Source organism: Amblyomma americanum, chromosome 1, assembly GCF_052857255.1.
Source record: "Amblyomma americanum isolate KBUSLIRL-KWMA chromosome 1, ASM5285725v1, whole genome shotgun sequence".
NCBI lineage: Eukaryota > Metazoa > Arthropoda > Arachnida > Ixodida > Ixodidae > Amblyomma > Amblyomma americanum.
The window spans coordinates 66,845,694-66,868,472 of NC_135497.1; the positions used below are offsets into that span (position 1 = coordinate 66,845,694).

Below are 22,779 nucleotides of genomic sequence, written 5' to 3' on the forward strand. Positions count from 1 at the left end.
TGCAATTAAGACTATTCGCGCCACCAGTGGAAGTTTTATTCGAGCCGTGGAAGACATGGCAGTAGCCTGCCCGGCACCGCGCAGAAAGCGGCCGGTTATCAGCTCCACAGCATGGTGGGATGTAAAGAAAGGAGCCCACGTTGAAGCTTTCGAAGGGCAAGTCGTGCCATTGACTGGGGCGGTCACAGCTTGAGGACAATGTTGACGCCGTCGCCGAATGGCAGCATGCTCAACTGCACGCGCTCGTCCCTCTTCAGCTTGGCGTTGAGAGTGCGCATCAACAGAGCCTCCGGATCGGTCGCCTGGTCGTCGAACACTCGGCCTCCCCGCAGGGTCTGCGTGCGATAGAACAAGCCGCAGTTAGGGTGGCTTCAGCGCTGAACGGGCAGTCGGAGAACCACGTGGCGTTTTTCGATTGCTCGTTCCATTGAAATCGCAATGCCTGTAGGCTAAAGGGCTTTAAAAAAAGGGGCAGGAGACGAAGCACGTGTTTACAGAAGTACGAGAAGGCTGCAGCGGGATGCAACACTTTCTATCAGTGTGTTTTTCAGCGACACTACAAACGCGCTAGACAAAACTGTCAGTACAGTGTACAGCACAACCTGATTTCACCACTTGTCTCAAGCAAAACCATTACACAGAAGCTATGCCAGGAAAAAAGGCTGCCGGTCTCATTAGGCACAGATAAAAACGTGAGGGGACACACTCAACACTGGGGTCCTTTATGCGTATCACTGTTCTTGCTTTCACCGTCACATATCGCTTAACCTGCCCTTAAGAGTACAATCCGATAGCCTTAGAGATCCCTCCCGCGCAAGTACTCCTTGCTAGGTGCTGCCTACATGCCCGTATATGTGGCATTGGTCATTCTCTACTTCAGCTTCATAGGTCGCGGGGAGTACTCATACCCCCTCCTGGCGCAGTGGTGCAGCGGTTAAGCGATGGGCCAATGCCCCGGCAGGTGGCTGTCTCAAGCACGGTCAGCGGGGTGGGGCTTGTGTGACCCAGGTTGCGCTTCCCGAGCAACTTCTCGTGACCTGTCATTAATTGAACTGCCGCCTTCCACGGTGGGAAGTCGCTCACAATCCGATGAGCATGTTGCAGCTTGCCACAGTGGGCAAGTTGTGGTGACTTCATAAGGTCACGTGACCTAGGTGGCAGTACGTGGCTTATCTGCTCTTCCAATCATAACGCCGGCCATGACGACACCGGCGATATCGGGAAATCAAATTCTCTACGGCGGCGGGACCGACAACGTCAACACCAGAAATATTGAACAATGCTAAACTGTCAACTAGCGCCATGTTTTTATCTTTATTTTCCCAGTCACTCTCCTCAGGAGGGCATTCCTTGTAGGTGAAGTCTGCGCAGAATTGTTACATTCTTGAAAAGTGGTAACATGAACTCTGGATGTCAGAAGCACTGGCCTATTTCAACCCATACAAAAATGTCCTATGGCCGGCTATAGAACTTTGGCCCAAATAGCTATAGACCTTTCCTATTTCTGTCTATAGCTGTCTATACAGGGTGATATAATTTTCTATAGAGAGCTTAAGACAATTGTATGGTTCCAAAGCTATAGATTTAGTGGCATAGATTTTTCAATAGCTGGCAATAAGCACCTCTATGGGTGCTTATAGACGTTCATAAAAGGCCATAGACGGACAAAGCATTTTCCATAAACGACCATAGGACTTTTTTGTATGGGAATTACTATATATATATATATATATATATATATATATATATATATATATATATATATATATATATATATATATATATATATATATATATATATATATATATATATATATAGCGTGTCTTCGAAATCATGGAGCCCGCGTGCTCTTTTGAATGTCGTTAACCACGCCGAATGAAAGAAAACTATAAAATCATCCTTCTCAACATGGGTCCCGGAAGGAGGTACGACCTAACTTGCGAAACTCAACTTGTATCGCCCGTTCGTGGCATCACGCCAGGCAATTCTCGTTCCTGCAGTGTCGTGTCGCTCCGCGGCCTGCGTGATTAATGCAGTCAGGCTCCACTGACACCCATGTCATTTGGATGCGTTTGCATATTAATGCGACGTCATCAGATGTCCCGTTCACGAGAAAAGCCGGAGTCCGTCCGTAGGTGTCATTAATAAGTAGGTGGCTCCCCCTGCGCAACTGATTGTGGGCAACCTGCCCACCTTTGCAGGTTGCAGTGAAATTAATTCAAATAAATTCAGTCCAATTTCCGCCTGCCCACCGTGTCACTGCGCATCAGCTTAATGGTCGAGAGGAAGACGGCAAAAAGGAGCCTTATACGGGAGTTCGGAAAGAGCAACCTGCGTCTTACAAGCCCTACAGGCGGCTATGTGTGAGACAGCCACCTGCCGGGGCCGTGGCGCATCGCTTAATCCCTGTACCACTGCGCCAGGGATGGTATGAGGACTCCCCGCGATCTATGAATCTACGAAAGAGAAGTACTTGCGCGGGAGGGATCTCTAAGGCTACCGAATTGTACTCTTATGGGTAAATTAAGCGTCGGCCAAGATACCGCAAAGATAGTCGAACTTCACTTAGGCAACGTGCCAATCGCATAGGACGCACACGCTGTGGTTTTTTTTTAATAAACTATGACACGTCTCCAACCAAAAACGCTGGCCGCAGCACCCAGTCACCCCTGAAGACGGAGCCGAGGCGGCATCGAAACGTTGGGTTTTCGAAAATAAAAAAAAAGTTTTGGTTCGAGACGTGTCATAGTTTAATATAAGTTATCAAGCCCAACCAGACAGGCAATTCTGTCGAAATGTTCAATTTTCGTCTCTGGTTTGTTCATGAGTTAATGTCAGCTGTGTGCCAACAGGAACAGCGCATATGAAGTGCGTTAGTTTTTAATGACAGCCAATAATGATTCCATGTATTTGCGAAGGATGCCTGCGTGAACCCTGAGAAGTAACGGCACTGGCAACAGAGCTGGTACGAAAGAGAAATACAGGGTCACGTGATTGTGAACACCTTCTGCAGGAGTCCAAGTGATAGGCCTTATGAGCACCTCATGCCTGCAACAACGCGTCCACACTGGCGGATAGTTCGCGCCATTGTACCCTTCATTGCTTGGCGTTTTAGCGTGGAGCGCATCATTTCTTGCGTGCACCGCACCGTTAACGTTTCCAATCTTAGTATGAGGGTTTAAAGGCCTTACCACAGAATCACGATAGCCTCCAACGCAATAGTACCGCAGCAGTGAACAAACTGCGCGGCCGCTCGTTCACTTTTGTCTCTTCACTGCACTGGGTACCAATGGTGCAGTGAAGCTTACGACCAGGGACGTAAACAGGCGATAAGCAGTTTCAGATCTGTGTTTTGCTTTTCTGGGTCGGCTCACAGATACTTTATTACTGACTGTAAATGCTACAGAATAAAAATGAAGATGTTTCGGATGTTATTGGAAGCTAAGTCGTCCTTCTTTTTATCCCCAATTTTCGCGCTCTCTGCTGAAGCAGTTTTGAAAGTGGTCTACGCGCACCCATTTGGAGCTAAATGACTTCATGAGGAGGTCGACAAAAAATAACAGAATAAAAAAGATAACACCATTATTTAATTACCGTTGTTATTTTGGATAACGTAACGTCAAAAAGCGGAAGCATGTGGCTACGAGGCAATCAGGAGCATGTTGAGTTTAAGTTAAAATATTTTCCTCCCTCTGGTGAATCGCCCCGAAAGAAAGGACAAAACAAAATCCTTTGTGTGAGCGTCGTGTTTGTGTAAGAGTTCTCTCTTACATAAGCTGCTATGAGGGGGATGGGGGAGGGATCATATGCAGTAAAGGTGCAAGACTTATTTTTCTCTCACGCGTAAAGTCTAGAAGTGCACTCACGTTATCAAAGGCAATGACTCCGTTCGGCTTAACAAGCCGCAGGCAGCGTTCGTAGTAGTCATCGTATCCTTCCTTGTCGGCATCGATGTAGGCGAAATCGTAGCTCTCAGACTCTCCGTCCGCGATCAGAGCATCTACGGACACAACAACAGAGAAACGTCGAGCCTAAGCTCGTAAACTCTGGGCTTCTCACGAAGCAACAAGCTAGCTCGTGTGGTATTCGCTCCTGCCATTCGCCTAGCGCCCCTCTGTGTAAAGATTATAGCCAGAATTTCGTTTCTTTATAGATATTTTTCTTACCAACACATGCCCCGTCGTTGTTGCCCACTGTCACGTCTCCCCTTCGAGGGCTTGTTCTCTTCGGAAGCCATCGTTTTTAGCAACGTGCGAACGCACGGTGAAGACACGTTACGTCGACCTTATCCAAAATTTTGAAACTGAGATACCTGTGCATACCCGCCGCGGTGGCTCAGTGGTTAGGGCGCTCGGCTACTGATCCGGAGTTCCCGGGTTCGAACCCGACCGCGGCGGCTGCGTTTTTATGGAGGCAAAACGCTAAGGCGCCCGTGTGCTGTGCGATGTCAGTGCACGTTAGAGATCCCCTGGTGGTCGAAATTATTCCGGAGCCCTCCACTACGACACCTCTCTCTTCCTTTGTTCTTTCACTCCCTCCTTTATCCCTTCCCTTACGGCGCGGTTCAGGTGTCCAACAATATATGAGACAGATATTGCGCCATTTCCTTTCCCCGAAAAACCAATTATTATTATTACCTGTGCATCATCAACTGGCCGACAAAACAGCCTGCTGAAATGTCGCACTGGTAATTTTATTCTGACCCGCCGTGGTGGCTCAGTGGTTAGGGCGCTCGACTACTGATCCGGAGTTCCCGGGTTCGAACCCGACCGCGGCGGCTGCGTTTTTATGGAGGAAAAACGCTAAGGCGCCCGTGTGCTGTGCGATGTCAGTGCACGTTAGAGATCCCCTGGTGGTCGAAATTATTCCGGAGCCCTCCACTACGGCACCTCTCTCTTCCTTTGTTCTTTCACTCCCTCCTTTATCCCTTCCCTTACGGCGCGGTTCAGGTGTCCAACGATATATGAGACAGATATTGCGCCATTTCCTTTCCCCGAAAAGCCAATTATTATTATTACCTGTGCATCATCAACTAGCCGACAAAACAGCCTGCTGAAATGTCGCACTGGTGATTTTATTCTGACCCGCCGTGGTGGCTCAGTGGTTAGGGCGCTCGACTACTGATCCGGAGTTCCCGGGTTCGAACCCGACCGCGGCGGCTGCGTTTTTATGGAGGAAAAGCGCTAAGGCGCCCGTGTGCTGTGCGATGTCAGTGCACGTTAAAGATCCCCAGGTGTTCGAAATTATTCCGGAGCCCTCCACTACGGCATATCTTCTTCCCTTCTTTCATTCCCTCCCTTGTCCCTTCCCTTACGGCGCGGTTCAGGTGTCCAACGATATATGAGACAAATACTGCGCCATTTCCTTTCCCAAAAACCAATTATTATTATATTTTATTCTGCGATGATGTGCAATTCAAACCGGGCGCCGACAATACAGACATGCTAAAACCTAGTCTGGACGGCCGACATGGAATTAAAGGGGAGCAGTATATTTCTGCTTAATTTCCGCATTTCCAATTTCACAAAGGTGCGCTTATGCTCTGAAGTCTCACCTAGGGATTCGATGGCCTTGCCGATGCGAATGTCGATCTTTTGTTCAACGCCAGCCTAAGAGAGGAACGGGAAGAAGAAGAAAAAAAAAAGGACCGTATTTCATCTTTTATCTAACTGTTAAAGCGATCAGAGCAGGCCATGTGTACGCGCAGCACAGGCTGGGATTGCGTCGGTCAGAACACGCACACATACTGCGCATACGGGACTCCCTTGGCAGACCTCGCATTTGCGCATTTCCTGCTCATGATCCAGGTTGAAGGAACAGTCCACATGCCTCCTCGCGTAGCCACGTTCTTTGTTCACATTATTCAATTATTTTTTTATTTCATACTGCAGATCATGTTACCGATCCAAGCAGAACAAATACGTATGTAGATTTTAGAGATACAAGGGCAACAAGTAGAAAGAACAACTAAAGAAAGAAGGCATGCAGAATGACTATGCACTGACATTCATCGCATCGGTGACCTCCACTCGCTGATGGTACGTGGGAAAACAGAAAATTTAAACGTGTCAGTTCTAGCAAAGTACGGGGTAAGTGAACCGGGATGATAGTGACGTGTGATTAGTGTAGCTAAAAATGACAAGCAGGGTTCTTTTCATATTGTTTCAGAAGTGTATACCGACTGTTCTACCTAACATGTTCAATTTTTAACGTGATAGCGTTAAGGCTTCCATTGCGCAGAAAATCCGGCGTCGACCTCAGCGCTGTGAGCCCAAAATCCCCGGAAAAGCGACCTAGCTCACGTGACCTTGTGGCGTCATCACAACCTGTCCACCGTATTGTGAGAAAAATGACCACCGTGACAGGTGGCTGCTAAATCAATGACTGGTCGCGAGAAGTTGCCCAGGAGGAGAAACCTGGGTCACAGAAGCCCCACCGATAGCAGCACCTGCCATCGCAGGGCCATCGCTTAACAGCTGCACCACTGCGCCAGGAGCGGCATGAGGACTCCCAGGGATCTACGAAAGCTAAAGTCGAAAATGACGAGTTCCGCATATATGTTCATTAACCCATTAACGCCCCCGCGTCATACCCTTAAGGCGGGGCTTAAGTGTCTCCTCCAATTTTTTAAAATAAGGTTTTGTGAGGCAGAAGACACCTTCTTCGGCATAGCATATTCAGCGGTGTAAAGCATCAGAATACAGCTGAGACTTGCCAACTAGTAGGCTGTAGGCTAATATTGAACAGTTAGCGCTTTACATATTATTGTTAGCCTCTTTATTTATTTATTTATTTATTTATTTATTTATTTATTTATTTATTGCATTTATTGAAAGGTTTGTAGCCCACCGTATGTAATATCCATGTCATTTTTTTAGAATTTCGAAAACTCAGTTACCCTCGTCTCTGTGGTCCAACAAATCTCGGCTATTTCGACAAGTTACGTGCACTGGAGGAATTGCTTCGCCTGCAAGCTTCTCGAAAGCGCATGTATTTTGGCGCGATGTAGACAAAATTTGTTGGGCCACAGCTCCGAGGGTAACCGCGTTTTCGTCATTCTAAAAACTGATGTGGATATTACATGCGATGGGTTACACGACTCTCAATAAATAAGAAATCTAGCAATAATATGTAAAAAGTTAACTATTCAGTATTGCTTAACCAGCCTACTAGTTAGCATATGTCTTATCTGCATGCTGATGCAATAAAACGCTATGCCAAAAAAAGGCGCTCTTCTAACTCAAGACGTCTATATTTTTTTCTCTTTAAATTGCAGGACGTCGTAGGTGAAATACCCGATATATTGTTATCTGCTGTGAGGTTCACAAAAATTACTCAAGAGCGTTTCGTGTTTGTCCCGCCCGTTCCTCGTTGCTTTTGCCAGCAAATACGGACATTTGCTTACCTCAAATATTTCATAAGAACGGTTGGACTGATTTCTTATTTCTATTTAAAAATTAACCTTGCGGTCCAACTTGCTTTATGCAACAATATGAAATATATTCATTGCTTAGTACCTGTGAAGGTGGGGCTGTGCAGGTGGGGCCGATGGGGCTTGTGAGACCCAGGTTGCTCTTCTCGAGCAACCTCTCGCGGCCGCTCATTGTTGCAACTTGCACCTGCCACGGTGAGCAGTTTGTGGTGATGTCACAAGGTCACGCGGCCTAGGTGGGTCACTTGCCCCTAGGTTGCTCCTCTGGGGATTTTTTGTAGATTTTTCGCTCACGGCCGACGACGCCAGCTTTTCTGCGACACGTGGTCCTTAACGCCATCTCGGTAATTTTGCTTTTTAGCCGATTTTAGGCGAAAATTGGAATCAAGCTAATTTGTTGGCCCTGGCGAAACAAGCATGAACCAATGGCTTGATCAGAATTGCCGAGCACACCTGTCATTACTCGGCTACACGCCTTGGTGATCGCCACTAGCAACCCACTCGGCCGCCTATCAGTCAAGGGGCGCAGTGACGCAAGCTTTGTGAAGCTGGGCTCGCGCTGTTGTTTTTGTCATATTTTATTCATTATCCCCTCAGTAACCTTTTAACGTACACGTATAAGGCACCGGTACGCAACAGAGAGAGGCAGGAGGCATGTCGAACGCACCTCCGTCCAGAAGGGCCTCCCGAAGTCGGCGGTCTCTCGGTTGATGTCGAGGCCCCGCACGGTGCCGTCAGGAGGAAGCGCCAGGGCTGCCGATAACGCGCTGCAGCCCGTGAACACGCCTGCGCAACCAACAGCCGGGGCGAATGCAAGTTTCAACCTTTCGTGAAGCAAGCCGCGTTGTCGGTTTCCACCTGGTGGGTCCGGTCGCGGATTGGCAACCACATTCAAGGCTAGAGAGGTAACGTGGAATAGAGCCACAGCCTGGACGTCATGGCGTGGATACTGGCGGGAAGGTGAGCAGCGTCTATGGGTAGAAGGTCATATTGCACTATGCATTTCTTGAGTTTTCTTTAAAAAGAAAAACTGGGAGCCAATACGGGTCTCCCTCAGAAATTCCTTCGCTTAGATCATGCCCCCCCCCCCCTCCCCCACACCCACTTTCTGTTTCATTCGCTCCTGAATAGGGTGACAAGGCGTTTCATTCCTAGCTCGTGCATATGAAGGCGGCGAACTCTGCGCGCAACGCCAATATAATCTACGGGCGCTGTAAGGCTGTGTCCACAGAAAATCAGGGTCTGCGATGAAGTTGGCGTGAGCGATGCTTAAATGAGACTGCATCCGTTCTGTCGAAGGCTTGCTCGAGGAGATCGTAGCAGGCTGGGGAAAGTTATTACGAAACAGAGCATGAAAAGCGGCCTGACTGTGGGTGCGTTTGTACAGGTGGTTGCTCCCTCCGAAAGAGGCCCCCTTGGGCCCTGAGAATGCCCGGAGGGCTATGCAGACGACGCCAACTATATAACCCCATTTTTAAAGCGAAAGCCTTTCTTGGCTCATGAGTGGCGTGGACGGAAGTTGCAGACGGAATCTGTGGACGGAAGTTGTGCGCACGAACTCTCAATAATAAGTTGTGTGGTAAATGAAACAAAAATGTAAACGTTGATTAAGCAACAGTTCTTAAGCAGCATATACGTAATTAAATAAAAAAACATAAATAAAAAATATGAAAACGTAAAATAAATTAATAAAAAATTAAAAATTTAAAAAAAAATGACGGGAGAAAGAGGACAGGGAAAGGATTTCGCATTTGCGCTCATAAGCAGACGTAAGCGCAATCCTGCAATTTTTGAGGAGCGAGCTAAGAACAGCTACGGCTGTCAAACATTTACAGCGTTAGCTGTTCTTAGCTCTTTCCTCAGCCTTCCTCCGTTCGAGTCGGCGTTTGTAAACCCACTTACAGGCACCCCACCCCTCGGAAGAATACCAGCCCAGCACCTCTCGCATACGGGGCGGATGCGCTAACCACTGCTACCGCTGCGGTGGCCCAGTAGTTATATAGCGTATCCATTCTAATACATCAACTCTAATATGTCCCCATTCTTCGTGATCACAAGCCAGCTAAGGTTGGATCATTCGCGTTACAAACTCGTAACCGTCGCGTGGTTTTTTTCTCTCTAATTCCCACTGATTGTGCAGTACCGACCTCTCGCTTCTTCAGACTTGAGCGTGCAAGTGAAACGGTGTTGAGTGTGAGGAGGACGATGGAGTGGTGCATCAGGACTGCGTACATATGAGGCCAACAGAGGAAGGCATAGAGCACAAGTGGTAACTGTAAGCCCTATGGTCGTGACATACCATCCAGCCGATAAAGCATCCGCACAGGAGCAGAAAAGACAATCAAAATGGCTACCCCCCGGGTAACCGTGCCCCTCACGACGTAGCGACACCGTCGACTCAGCCGCGGCGACGATGGTCCCGTCACGTGTGCTTACCCACTTCCAGGTACTTCTTAGCACGCATGGCCTTCAGCAGGATTTGGTAGAGCTGCAGCTGCGGGGGCTTGGTGTACATGCGTCCGTGGGGCAGCTTGGTCGTCTCCTTCTCGGTCCACGAAATAGTGCGCGTGCCAGCACAAGAGACGGGGGCGGGTGGGGACAAAAAGAAAATAAACCACTTGTGATTTCCCGTAAACCTATTTTAGCTGAATACTAGAGAATTGTAGAGTCGGGCTACATAGGTGGTGACACATAAGTAAAAATTTTTGGGCAGATAGTCACAGGACGGACAGAGAAGCACACGTCCCGAGCGTGAATTTTTATCTATACAGTTGAACCTCGTTATAACGAAGCTGAAGGGGCCTGGTGATTACTTCGTCATAGCCGTAGCTTCGTTATAGCCCGCGGTTACAGAGCTTCCATTCCATTCCTTCGTTGTATCCAATATTTCGTTACAAACCGTTTCGTTATAGCGAGGTTCGACTCTGTACATTTATTTGATCTTCCTCCCAGAAAGAGAACCGCGTATGCAATTCTCTCCCTTTCATCCCACGTAAGAGATTAGTCTGTAAAATAATACGTGCGCTTTATCAAAAGATGACAGCGCAAGCGGCTTGACAGGAACTTGTTCAATGAAGCAGAGCAAGTAACAGAGAGCGATAAAGCAAAGTGCACACGGGAGCGCGAAGCGCAGAGGTTTAAAACTACAGAGCAAGAAGTGCCTAATTCCTTCCTAGTGCCCAGCATAGTCTAGGCTTGCCATCATCATCATCATCATCATCATCATCATCATCATCATCATCATCATCATCATCCTCATCATCATCATCATCTAGGGTTGGGCGAATAGTACTTTTCAAAACTGAGTCGACCACGTACGCGTAGTGCAGCTAAAAACCGTATCGAATACGAATAGAATATGTTTATGAATATTCACCGTTTGTGCGAATATTTGTAAGAAACAAATAATCGTATGAAATAGCGAAGTGCTAGCGGCGGCGCTGCGTTACGATGCTGTAACTATGCAACACTTATTTCCACAGGAGGATACGCAGCACTATGTCAATACGACCGTCATATCATACATGTAGGAAAATTCTTGGTTTAAAAGCAGAGCAGCGACCTAAAGATGCAAATTCAGAATTAAAAATTAGTATTGCTTAGAAGTAAATAGAATATGTATTTAAATAGGGAGAATTTTTTAGATAGTACCTTTAAGTCTGACAGATTATTTGGAGAAATATTAAAACGAAAACTACCGCGCATGGCGGCCCCCGCCACCACTGCGTTTTCAAAGATGACTTTTCTAACATCCATCCGTTCATCCATTGGTGAATCAGTTTCGGTTAGCTTCGAAGCAAGTAAGAAATGAGAAACTCAGAAGAGTTGTGAGTGAGACGTCGAGCATGAGCCCTGGAATTTTGTTCTCCGACATGTCAGGATGAATGAGTAACGCTCGCTGTCAGCTTTCATCTTAGTCCGCAGGCCACAGCCTATTCCACATCTGTTCACGCGATAAGCGCGCGTTTTGATACGCTTTCGTTGCGGTTTAGTGCTTTTAAACCTCAATGCATAGCCGTTTCTTGGTCGCCTCGTTCAGTGAGCCACGGAATTGAGGCGCAGGTGTCAGTACTTACGGCAATGAGTTTCTGCAGCACGGGATGCAGGACGCAGTGCTCGCGGGCGTAGGCTTCCGCCTCCGGCGTTGTAATCTTGCCCTTTTCCCTCCCAGGACGGGACGGTGCGTTGTCCATCGCGCTGTCACTTGGTGCTCTCTAACGCGCCTGAAGGCATGCATGAAAACCGGGGCGCACAGCAGATGGTACATAGTGCAGAGACAAGATATGCGACAAATACGGCGCTAGGTACATGGCAAAGAAGGCGGGCTGTTTATCGTAGTGACCCAGGTAGCAACAAACGTTAGAAAAATGGTATAAAATTGTGGTCTAAGTTGTAAAAACGTCATTACGTTGGAGCGTTACACTATTGTTAAACATTAAAAAAATCACGTTATGTTATGCTATGCTATGTTGTGTTATGTTTGTTGTGTTATGTTTGTTGTGTTGTGTTATGTTATGAACATTGGTTTCACATTCAAACTAAACATTACGTTAGCGCTATATACTAAGTATTATAATTTTTTTTTCGCTGGCCCACACACGTTTTATTACCGAAGCAGAGCCCGCACCCTGTACTTATCATTTAATTGATGCAGTGCATTACTGTGAGAAGGGCGCCCCAGGTAATAAACTTCTAGCTGCAAGTCATATAGGAAAAGAAAAAAAACACGACCAGATTCGCTATCCAATTGCACGAACACGACATGACGTGTAACACGTTCGAATGCAGGTGCACCTGCATTCTATCTTGTTACGCGATCCCGCGGGACAGGAGCGAGAGCGCACAACGACACTGAATTTGAATCTTGTCTTAATCAGGAAGGAAGCAACTTGTGTCTGAAGCTCTCAGGGCATGCTTGAAAAACAGAGCACAAACCAGCCGGCGTGTGCCCCTCGGAAAGTGGCAAGAGAGTGTCATAGAGGGCAGTGGCATTACGGGACAATTATCGACGGTTATGACATTAAACTCCAAAATGCTTTCTCTCGTCTAAAACAAAAAGAGCCTCGATAAAAATCGCTGAGCTTAATTACAGTCATATCAGCCATTTATTGAGCCGCATTTTATTTTTTTGCTTGGACCACCTCAGTATAGAATTTAAGGCTGAATATGCGGTAGATCGCACTTTTCTCAGCATTGGAACTTTTTCATTAATTTATTCTGTTCTATTCGAGCTCAGGCATCTTTACCAATTAATGCATATCTCAGACATCCTGTGAAACCTTTTATATTGATCACAAATGTCGCGTACGTTTTCTGAAGAAATTGTAAAAACGGTGCTTTTTTTTTTTGCTAAAGTATAAAACAAATTTTCTGCCTGCAGTTTACTCTTGGCTTATACTAAAGTTCAATGCTTCTACATTGTTCAGGAAATGGTTAGAGCGTGGAGAAATAAAAAAATGTAAATTTTTAATGAGACGTTGTTTGCAACTAGTCCGGAAAATTCGAAGGGGTGTCACATGACTAGAAAATTGTTTTCCAAAAAATAATGAGAGAAATTACTTTCCACAGTGCGATAAACAGCCATAAATTTTCTGGAAGAAATCGGGGAGGGTCGAGCGCAAAGTGTGGTTCATATGTCGTGGAATGACCCAAAAACAGTCCCTCGGAGCTGGAAATAAATCACGCACGAAGCGGAAGGGGTGAGGGAGCAAGGGAATGCTCCAGTAACCTTCTGCAGTTCCGGACACGAAACACTTCCTGGTGAGGTGAAGTAGATTAGCCTAATTCAGTGCCCAAATTACGAAGGCATGAAACAAAGAATTATTACCCCTACATAACGCTATCTCTAAGCGTAGACAGCTGGGCTAGTTGGTGGTTTGTAACACTGACTCATCTTTCCGGTGCAAAAAACAAAACAAAAAGATAAACAGAGCGAGAGTAGACATCACGCACGCTGGACTTCAACTCAGTTGAAACCCAGCATCCGTGGCGCCTACTTTGCCTCTGTCAGTGTCTTTTTTTTTTTGCGCTGGAAAGATGAATCATAGTGTTTCGCTACCTACTGTGTCCACATGTTTTTCAAAACCAATGTCGTAATTTTGTTAGCGCCGCTCAATTTTGAGAAATCAGTGTGTCGCCAATTAGCAACAATTCGCATTTGGCCCGTTATGTGCAGCTAGTCTGAGTTGTGTGAAAGACCAAATCGAGGGCCTCGAACCAACTCGAAGGGATTTTTTAAATCTAATAAACGTCTTCCTATTTTTTCCCCCAACATTTCCCAGAAAATGAGAGGCGAGGAACTGAGCGCCGGCTGGAAGCCTCGCACATTCTCACCTCCTTTTTCGTGTCACAGCTTGCTCGTGGTGACTCCAAAAATTTCGATCGCAAAGCGTTGGCTACTGCGAACATACTGACATCAAACTGTCTGCGAGCTCCATGCAGTAATAGCACGCGGCGTGCAAATGGTATGCCGCGAATTCGCGTCACTGGGAAACAAAGGGTTAGAGTAAGGTGCTGGGCTAGCAGTTCCTTTTTTTTTTTCATTTTCTTGTGTGCAGCGGACGAGGGACATGCGCTTCTTCATTGTGCTTGCTCATAGTCTGACAGCGCTGCACACCACTAAAATGACCGCAACAGATCCGTGACTCTTAGATTCTATCGCAGTTATACCAGTCCGCTGGCAGATTGCTCAGCCCTGCGATAACGGGCCGTGGCGGCGCCTCAGCCATAGACGATGGACGAAATGAAATACTGGTATAGGATAGTAAAAGTCTTGTATAGTAAAAGGCGAGCGTTAAGGCGCGGCGCGCGTACCTTCGTGGCTCACCTCCGGTAACTACGCGTTCCACTTCGTAAAGAAGGGAGGTAAGAAACTCACGTGCAGCTCGTGCAAGCAGTCTGGCGTCCGCCTATCCAAGTAGAGCCCTGCGAAAGGGACACGAGCACCTACCGGCGCGCTCGGGGCCACTCGACAAAGCCGACAGATACGCCAGATACGCTGCAGCAGCCAACGCCAGTCGCGCCGTAGAAGCGCCCGGGCCCTTCGGCGAAAGCCGCGCGCTGACGCGAATAGGCGGCGCTCCTGCGTTCGCAGGGATTGCGCTGGGACTCGCAAGGACGGCTGAACGCGGAAGGAGTTGCGGACGGCGCCGCAGCTGCGCACTCAGTGGCCACACGCCACGTATGCGTTGTGCCATGGTCACAGGTCCATGGGTCCTTTCCGTGCTCTCCCTCTCTCACCCGCGTCCTCTTTCCTCAATCAGCGGTGCCGAACGGGAGTCGCTTGCTCGCGCTCAACTCGCACATTGTGCTGTTTTGCTTGTGTTCAATCCGCGTAGCTTTTTCCGACGGCAGATGTCATGCTGCGCATTGTGTCTCGCTCGCGGCGCGTCACGTACCACGAGCCCGCGCTCTCAGCGGAAGAGTCTCTGCAGGGTCATTCCATGGCGGTTACGGTGATAGTTTTTATAAATTCCAAAAATACAAATTCAACATCACTGCGGAAGGAATGCGAAAGCACTGACGCCTCCTCGCTCAACTTCGCCTCTCTTTGCTTCACTTGTTCATTCTCTCCTCGCATTTACTCAGATTAAGCGCTGTAATTATGTCGCAATGAAATTTTCTCGAACGGACTTCTCGTGTAAATGCCTCATTTTCCCCATAATTATTCACCGATCGTTTACTCATCGATATTTTATCGATACCTTATCGATACATTTGGTTACGTATTGATCACTTATCCCTTATCGATCGACCCTTATCGAGCTGTCACTTATCGATTAATTAAGGAGGGGTATATAAAGAGGAAGAGAGGGACCATCCGCAATCTAGAGGTGGAAGATTACGCAACTACGTTCGCCTGAGTGTTCAATCATAGTTCGGAGGTACCCTGCGGCTCACCGTCATAGGGAGCAGCTGCGGTGGGATTCCTGACTTCCCTGTTGTCGAAGCAAGCAGCTAGGGGTTGGAGTTTTCTTTTGAGTTTTTTTTTTTGAAAATTCGGTGGACTTTTTTTCGGTGTTTACTTCAGAACGCACTGTTCTGTTGTTTTCGGCGGATATTATTTCCTAAGGATGAAATGCTGGTTTTTTTTTCGGTTATATAAGGTGGTATTCCTGAGTGGAATTACGCAACTACGCAACTACGCCGCATGAAATCGCTAATGCTATCATGAAGTCGAAAGATGGCTGCTCAAGTGGCTTTGATGACATCACAGTTCGTCCAGTGAAAGCTGTGTCAGATATTTTGTGCTTTCGCACATATATGATCTTATTCTTAGAGACATGTTGTTTCCCGACAAGATGAAAATCGCCCGCGTCTGCGCATTCCATAAAGGCGCCGATCGAGCAGTTCTTGGAAACTGCAGACCTATATCCGTGTTACCCGTGTTTTTGAAAAAATAGCAGACCAAGTAATAAACTCTAGGCTTATTTGTTTTTTGATTAATAAAATATTCATAACCGAGCATCAATACGGGTTTCAGAAAGGCAAGTCAGTTGAGTCTGCCTTGCTCAGTATTAAGGAAAAAAAATTGCAAACACAGAAAACAGACTTTACACAGTTGGAATATTCTTAGATTTCAAGCCTGGCTTTTGATTCTATAAAACATGATATTCTTTTCTCAAGACTAGATCGATATGGTATTCGGGGTATTACACTCGACTTGATGAAAAGTTATCTGCAGAATCGCTTTCAATTTGTAGGCCTCGGGAACAATAAATCGAGTCTAGAAATCATCAGATGTGGTGTCCCACAAGGTTCGATCTTAGGGCCAATCCTATTCTTAGTCTATATAAATGATCTTGTAAATATACCTGGAACATTGGACATTATCTTATACGCAGATGATACGAATGTCTTCTTTAAAGGAAGTAGCATAACCAGCCTAATAACTAAAGCAAATACATAGCTGCAAGGACTGTCGTCCTGGCTCTGTTGCAATCAGCTGAACTTGAACATTTAAAAAAAAAAACTACATTCTTTCTCGTGCAAAAAAATAACAGATTTGCTGATGTCTCAATCCATGCTGTTTTTCAAGGGAAACCGCTGAAACGCGTGAGCGTGCACAAGTTTCTGGGATGATATTTTGACGAATATTTGATCTGGACTCGACACGTAACGCAGTTAAGTATAGAGATTTCTAAAGTGCCGCCGCGGTGGCTGAGTGGTTACGACGCTCGGCTGCTGGCACGAAAGACGCGGGTTCAATCCCGGCCGCGGCGGTCGAATTTCGATGGAGGCGAAATTCTAGAGGCCCGTGTACTGTGCGACGTCAGTGCACGTTAAAGAGCCCCAGGTGGTCGAAATTTCCGGAGCCCTTCACTACGGCGTCCCTCATAGCCTGAGTCGCTTTGGGACGTTAAACCCTATAAACCAAACCAAACCAGAGATTTCTAAAATCACTGGCATGTTGAATCAACTGAAGTTCATACCTACCTGGTTTAAACGCCAATTGTACCGCGCGTTAATTCACTTTCGTCTATACTATTTCATATTAGTATGGGAAACTACAACGAGAACCAATCTTGAAAGACTACACGTGGTACCAAAGAAGGCTGTAAGCATAATCGCAAATAAACAACGATATGAACACACCGCACCTATTTTTCAGAAATATAAGATATTGACAGTTTTCAGCATGTTTCGGTTCAGCCTCGCTATGCTGGTGTATCACGGAGTCAAATCTGTTGGTTCAACATTTCTTAAATCCTATAGACGCCAGAATTATGCTTTTAATATACGTGAAGGCAAATATGTCAAAAACAGAGCTTGAACATCGTACGCAGCGCAGCTAGTTGGCCATAAAATTTCCGAACTGCTTAATACTTACCCTCAGCTAGTCGACGCCCTACCCGAGTCATATTCATCATCTGGGTTCAAGAAACGGGTGAAACATTTCCTTCTCAGTGTATAGTATGTATAGGAAATAAATTTGTCTCGCTGTGTGTAGTGCGTACCTACGCTGTGCCTTCATATTTAAAATCATGCTACCCATAGTTCCCGCCAAAATTATGATCTTCATAGTGTTATTGGATTAGTGTTATTCTTCGTAGTGTTATTGTAGTGTTGTTGAAATTGTAATTGTAAGGTTATTGCATGCATTTTCTGTGCAGATCCCTTGTGCGCATGCTTATATTTTGGTCGTTTTGCTTTCGTTAGTGCGTGTACATCGTTTAATATTGTACTTAGTGCAACACAACCTTTCTGCTTTTGTTTATTTTTATGTTTTCTTGCTTCTTCTCCCCATCAGTGCAGTGTTACTTTTAATCGTCGCGCCGTTGTCTGAGGCACTGTGTGCAATAACGGTTCTGAGGCCTCGTCACGCGTTTGAATACGCCTTTTGTCTCGGCTATCCAGACAGGAAAAATAAATATGTACATGCATATACACTGTACCGGTTTCTGTCAAAAATGAATGAATGAATGAATGAATGAATGAATGAATGAATGGTCAAAAGTCACTTAGAGAACGTCACTCGGATAATTAACTCACAAATGGTCCTTAGTTACTGTTAAAGACCTCGACGCTGTGCTTTCAGAAGGAATTACTGTCGCCAATGAAGAAAAAAACTGGAGATTGGAAATGATGGAACCGTTAGACAAAGTGCGAGTGGAAGTTTATTTTTCAAAGGTGCCTTGCCATGTTATCACTGCGTTGTTAAGCGAAAAAGGGCGGGAATCACGTGATCTTCTTGCTGACGACGGTGATGGAACTGCCGCTTAATCGTCAAGATAGCCAGAAGACACTTTTCCGTAACGCTTATGCATGGTTTCGGGTGTCGATATACATGCAGTGAAGGAACCGAGTAACTGCCCTGAGCAGGCGATGACAGTGAACAGTGCTACGCTAGCAGACGACGTTTGGTGACGAGGGAGGTGTAACCAACGGGGCCTCCTAGTCTCCAGATACTTGCAAGGTAGCCGAGCAATAGCTGAAAACGCACAACGGCGCTGCTTAATCCAACGGTGCATCGTCTCCGCTACTGGCGCACTTTGTTCATTTTTCCTTATTTTATCTATGAAGTATATAGGAGTGTCACTCCTAGGCAATATCCAGCTAGCTGCGGCGTGCATGTCAAGGATAGTGACCTTCTTCTGTTAAAACCGTATTTCTAAGATTGAATCCGGTGTGTTTTTATCGTTTCTTTTTTAGGTTTAAACAGAAAACTCAAACTCGTACGTATAGGCATAGCAGACGAGTAAGTGTAGTATAATTGTCTGGCGTGGCTGTGCACAGCATAAAGCAGTCGAGACATCACGGCCAAAGTATACTATAGAACGTTAACAGAAAGTACTAGACATCACTAGAGATAAACTTCATTTTTTTTTAAATCGCAGAGCTTCACTATATCTTGAATTGTAGTCTCCGGAGATATTTTGCCCAATAAAAATGCTTTCACCTAATGAGCGTTTCTTTTAATTCCGAAAGTGGTGCAAAGCTGGGGATAAACAAAATCAGGGGGATACTGACATTTGAGCTAGTTGGTACAGCATCTTAGAAAAAAAACAGCGTAAAACACGACGGACGTAGAAAGAACAGTCACCACAAGCGCTGACTCGCAACTGATTGTTTATTCACCAAACACAGAATAAGTGCACACTCACAAAGCAACAAAGAAGAATAAATCAATGAGGCGCGTCTAGATATGAAAACTCCCTTTGATGCAGGACAGCTGTTGGGTCACTAACACTTGTGTGCTCGTTCTTATCGATATTATAGACCTCTGACACCTCCCTTGTTAACTTATGAAGATGCCAAAACAGAATTGCGGTTTGGTCAAGAAAAGCTCGCACCCACGGAATTCACTACAGAGCTTCTCTAGATTTGAAGAAGGCGTTTTTTTTCAACCTGCTCCTGCAACCGTACATTTAAGCATCGCCCAGTTTGACCGTTATACCAACTACCACGGGAGAGAGGAATTTTGTAGACCATCGATTTTTCACAAGTGACGCACTGTTCACATGGTTCGCTGCCCATCCCCTGTAGCCCTGCCACGCACATCACTACCAGAGCGTGTGCCGACCATAGCCGAGATTCTTTCAGCTTTTTTCGGGGTCGAGAATAGCACATTGATGCCGAACCTATTACCGACATTTTTAGTTGATGAGAGAAGCCATGAACATACGGAAGAACCACTACTTTTTGCTTTTTCTTTCCCCATTCAGCAATCGTGGGTGATAGCCTCTTGGTATCTAACTTTCTTACGCACCTTATTGCAGGCGAGGGATAAGACGTTCGACAATCTGCCAACTTGTTCGCGGAAACTGCCATTCATTGAGTCAACACATGACATGTGCAAATATGATCCCAGGCAAGCCACAGCAATGCCACATTTCACAATTTTAGAATGTCCTGACTGAAAATTTAAAAGCGGCTTCACAGACCTCAGGGAATGCTTCCAACACACATGATCCTGCTGAAAATGGAATTGAATATCTATAGGAACTGCAAACAGTCATCGGTGGGCGTCTCGAAGGTGAAAGCAAGTCGAAATCCCCTTTCTTTAAAAATTTTGGTTACATCCACAACATGCTTGGTAAAACCAGGCCTGTCTACGATTACCAGATACTCGTCAACGTACCTGCAATTATTTTTTGAAAGGCCGATCAAGTTTTTATCAATGTACTTATCAACCCCAGAAAGAAATGTATCGCTAAGTACTGGAGCCACTTTTGAACTATAATTCACTCGCCAGTTTTTTGAAGAAACAGGCAGCCATCCCATTCAACAAAGGTAGAAGCAAGATAAAAAGATAGCAGCTCCAAAAAAGAAGCAACCGAAATACCGCAGGCATTAACAAACCGTTCTTCATCATTATCATCTGTGATGCAGTCACTAACAAATTTCAACACGGGATCATGCTGGAGAAAGTAGAAAAGGTCATTGATGTCAATGCCGAACGGGCAGACTGATCCAGGGTTCTGGTGTCTAAGGTAATTCACAACAGGCAAATAATTTGGTGCTCGAAATGGGCCTTCTAAAGCGAGGCCTCATAAGTCCTTTTGCAAGTAGCCCGACACAACATACTGTCATATGGTTATTTTGTGAGCAGGTACTTATTGTACGTTTTTTGAATGAACGATTAGTTGCGAGTCAGCACTTGTGTCTGTTCTTTCTACATTCGTAGTCTTTTGCGCTGTTTTTTACAAGATAATTAGAGGCGATGAGCTGTAGCCGGATAAAACTCAAGTGGCTAATGTTCCGGTTAACCGGCTTGCACTCGCGAGCGTGTACCTGCGTGGCAGGTGCAAGGCCGCTGACACCGCCGCTATGGCCATAGGTCAGTGCTATCGGTTTTTCAAGGGCCTTTTTTGAAGGGCATATGCCGCTTCGTTGTTGAATTGAATCTCACTATAGCACTAACTTTTCAATGATGGCTCCTGGGCGTCGCATTCATATTGCTCGCGAGGCTGTTGTACGCATCTGACGCTAGCACAGTGGAAGCAGCAGCTGACGCAGTTTGCAACAGCTCACAGAGGAAATGTTTCGGCATCTTCCTCACCGGTTGGAAAGGTGTATAGACGGTGTCTTTTTTTTTGTAGGCTATTAATGTTACCAGGTACTAAAGGTATTTCAGAGAAATTTAAAAGAAAATTGAATTAATTGGTTTTTGGGGAAAGGAAATGGCGCAGTATCTGTCTCATAAATCTTTGGACACCTGAACCGCACCGTAAGGGAAGGAATAAAGGAGGGAGTGAAAGAAAGGAAGAATAGGTGCCGTAGTGGAGGGCTCCGGAATAATTTCGACCACCTGGGGATCTTTAACGTGCACTGACATCGCACAGCACACGGGCGCCTTAGCGTTTTTCCTCCATAAAAACGCAGCCGCCGCGGTCGGGTTCGAACCCGGGAACTGCGGATCAGTAGTCGAGCGCCCTAACCACTGAGCCACCGCGGCGGGGCAGAAAATTGAAGGCGAGGGTTTTCTTTTTTAATGTGAATCCAATTGGGCCATATTTTGCAGTTTGCGAATTCCAGCAGATTTCAACAAGCCACTAGAAGCACGGATTCTCTCTGACCGCAGTAGAAAGGAATGATAAACACCGAGGAAAAGTTACAGCGTCGAGTTCCAATTCCTTATTGTCCTAGTATTGTCCTGAAGACTGCGCTTCTTGGAACGCATAACTTTTTTACGATGTTTTAGATTTTTTGCAGCGAAATAGCAAGACCCAAAGAAGTTCTGTACACCGTATCACGCAGAAAAGTTTGCATATAATTACTGAAAAAAAAGGTAAAGATTTCACAATTTTTTTGTTTCGTTCTGCTCAGACCAAACTTGTATATTTACGAAATCGGAAAAGCGACATTTTCAACTTCTTGTGAGATAAGGTTATAAAAAAAAAACTACAGCGTTTCTTGCAAAGCCGAGGTTCGTTTGCTTGTGTTGATACATTTGCCCATCACATATAAAAGTTTTATTGAAAATAAAAAAATTGCCATGGAACCTCGATTACCATCCTTATCTGAACACACCCATTTAAAATTGCTGAAGCCACACGCAGAAGATGTCTGTCATTTCTGGGTCGACAAAAATCGACACATATTCGTTGTAATTTTCTCCCTCAGGAGCAGAGTTCACATAGCCCGCAGGATTATCCTCTCAATCTAAGAAAACTGAGAATTCCAGAGGAAGGCCGCTACAGCCATCGGTAGCAGGGTTAATACCAATTAAAAAAGAAATGGGGAAGGGTAAAGACCACCGAAAAAAAAAACTTTTTTTTCGAAAAACAATTTTAGTTAAAAAGAAAAAGGCGTTCTTGCTCCGCTGAGGAAACGACCAGGTTCCAGTCTTTCAACAAAAACAAATGATGAAAGCGAAAAGGAGGAGAAAAATCAAGAAGCAGCCTGGAGAAAAAAAAAAGAGAAAAGGGTTTAGGAATAAGCCCAGACATGTACTCAAAGTAAGTTGTATGCAAGCTGGTACACGTGATCTGCAAAGAAAGAGAAGGAAAAAACCCAGAAGCCATCAAGAAATAAAGATACTAGCACTGTGCATTTAAACATTATTACATTAATTGTAGTCAAGGTTGCCATAGGAGGGGGTGGTGGGGAATGGGCCTATCACCGAAACATTTAATGCGGCCAACAGATAACCGGGGGTCTTTTGGGGTAACAGCGCGAGTTCCAATGGAAGGCGAAAAGTAGGTTTGGGTGGTCGAAAGTCACGTGAAGGGGTGAGATTAGGCAGTTTGTGAGGACAGAGTGGCCGCGGTTAGCAGCACGGGAAGGATAACAAGCCCTTGGTCCTGGAGTGGACACTGATAATGATAACGATGAATAACCACAGCTAATGAGAACACAGATTAAACTTAAACCGGAAGACATGACAAGAAAGAAAATCATACGC

The 22,779-nt window shown here is 45.8% G+C and overlaps 1 protein-coding gene across 2 annotated transcripts; it reads right to left on the reverse strand.

Moving 5' to 3' along the window:
• On the reverse strand, positions 1–14,543 carry LOC144112938 (putative caffeoyl-CoA O-methyltransferase 2). Of its 2 annotated transcripts, none has more exons than XM_077645774.1 (7): positions 14,311–14,543; positions 11,510–11,656; positions 9,870–9,975; positions 8,101–8,219; positions 5,556–5,610; positions 3,868–4,001; positions 1–335 (listed from the first exon to the last, which is right to left on the reverse strand). In XM_077645774.1, exons 2-7 carry the CDS (start codon positions 11,624–11,626, stop codon positions 183–185), a joined length of 684 nt encoding a protein of 227 aa, XP_077501900.1. In that variant the 5' UTR covers positions 11,627–11,656; positions 14,311–14,543; the 3' UTR covers positions 1–182. The 2 variants fall into 2 exon arrangements, with proteins under 2 accessions (XP_077501900.1, XP_077501901.1); XM_077645775.1 differs by lacking the exon at positions 14,311–14,543 and adding an exon at positions 13,767–13,831.
• Between the last annotated feature and the right edge of the window lie 8,236 nt (positions 14,544–22,779).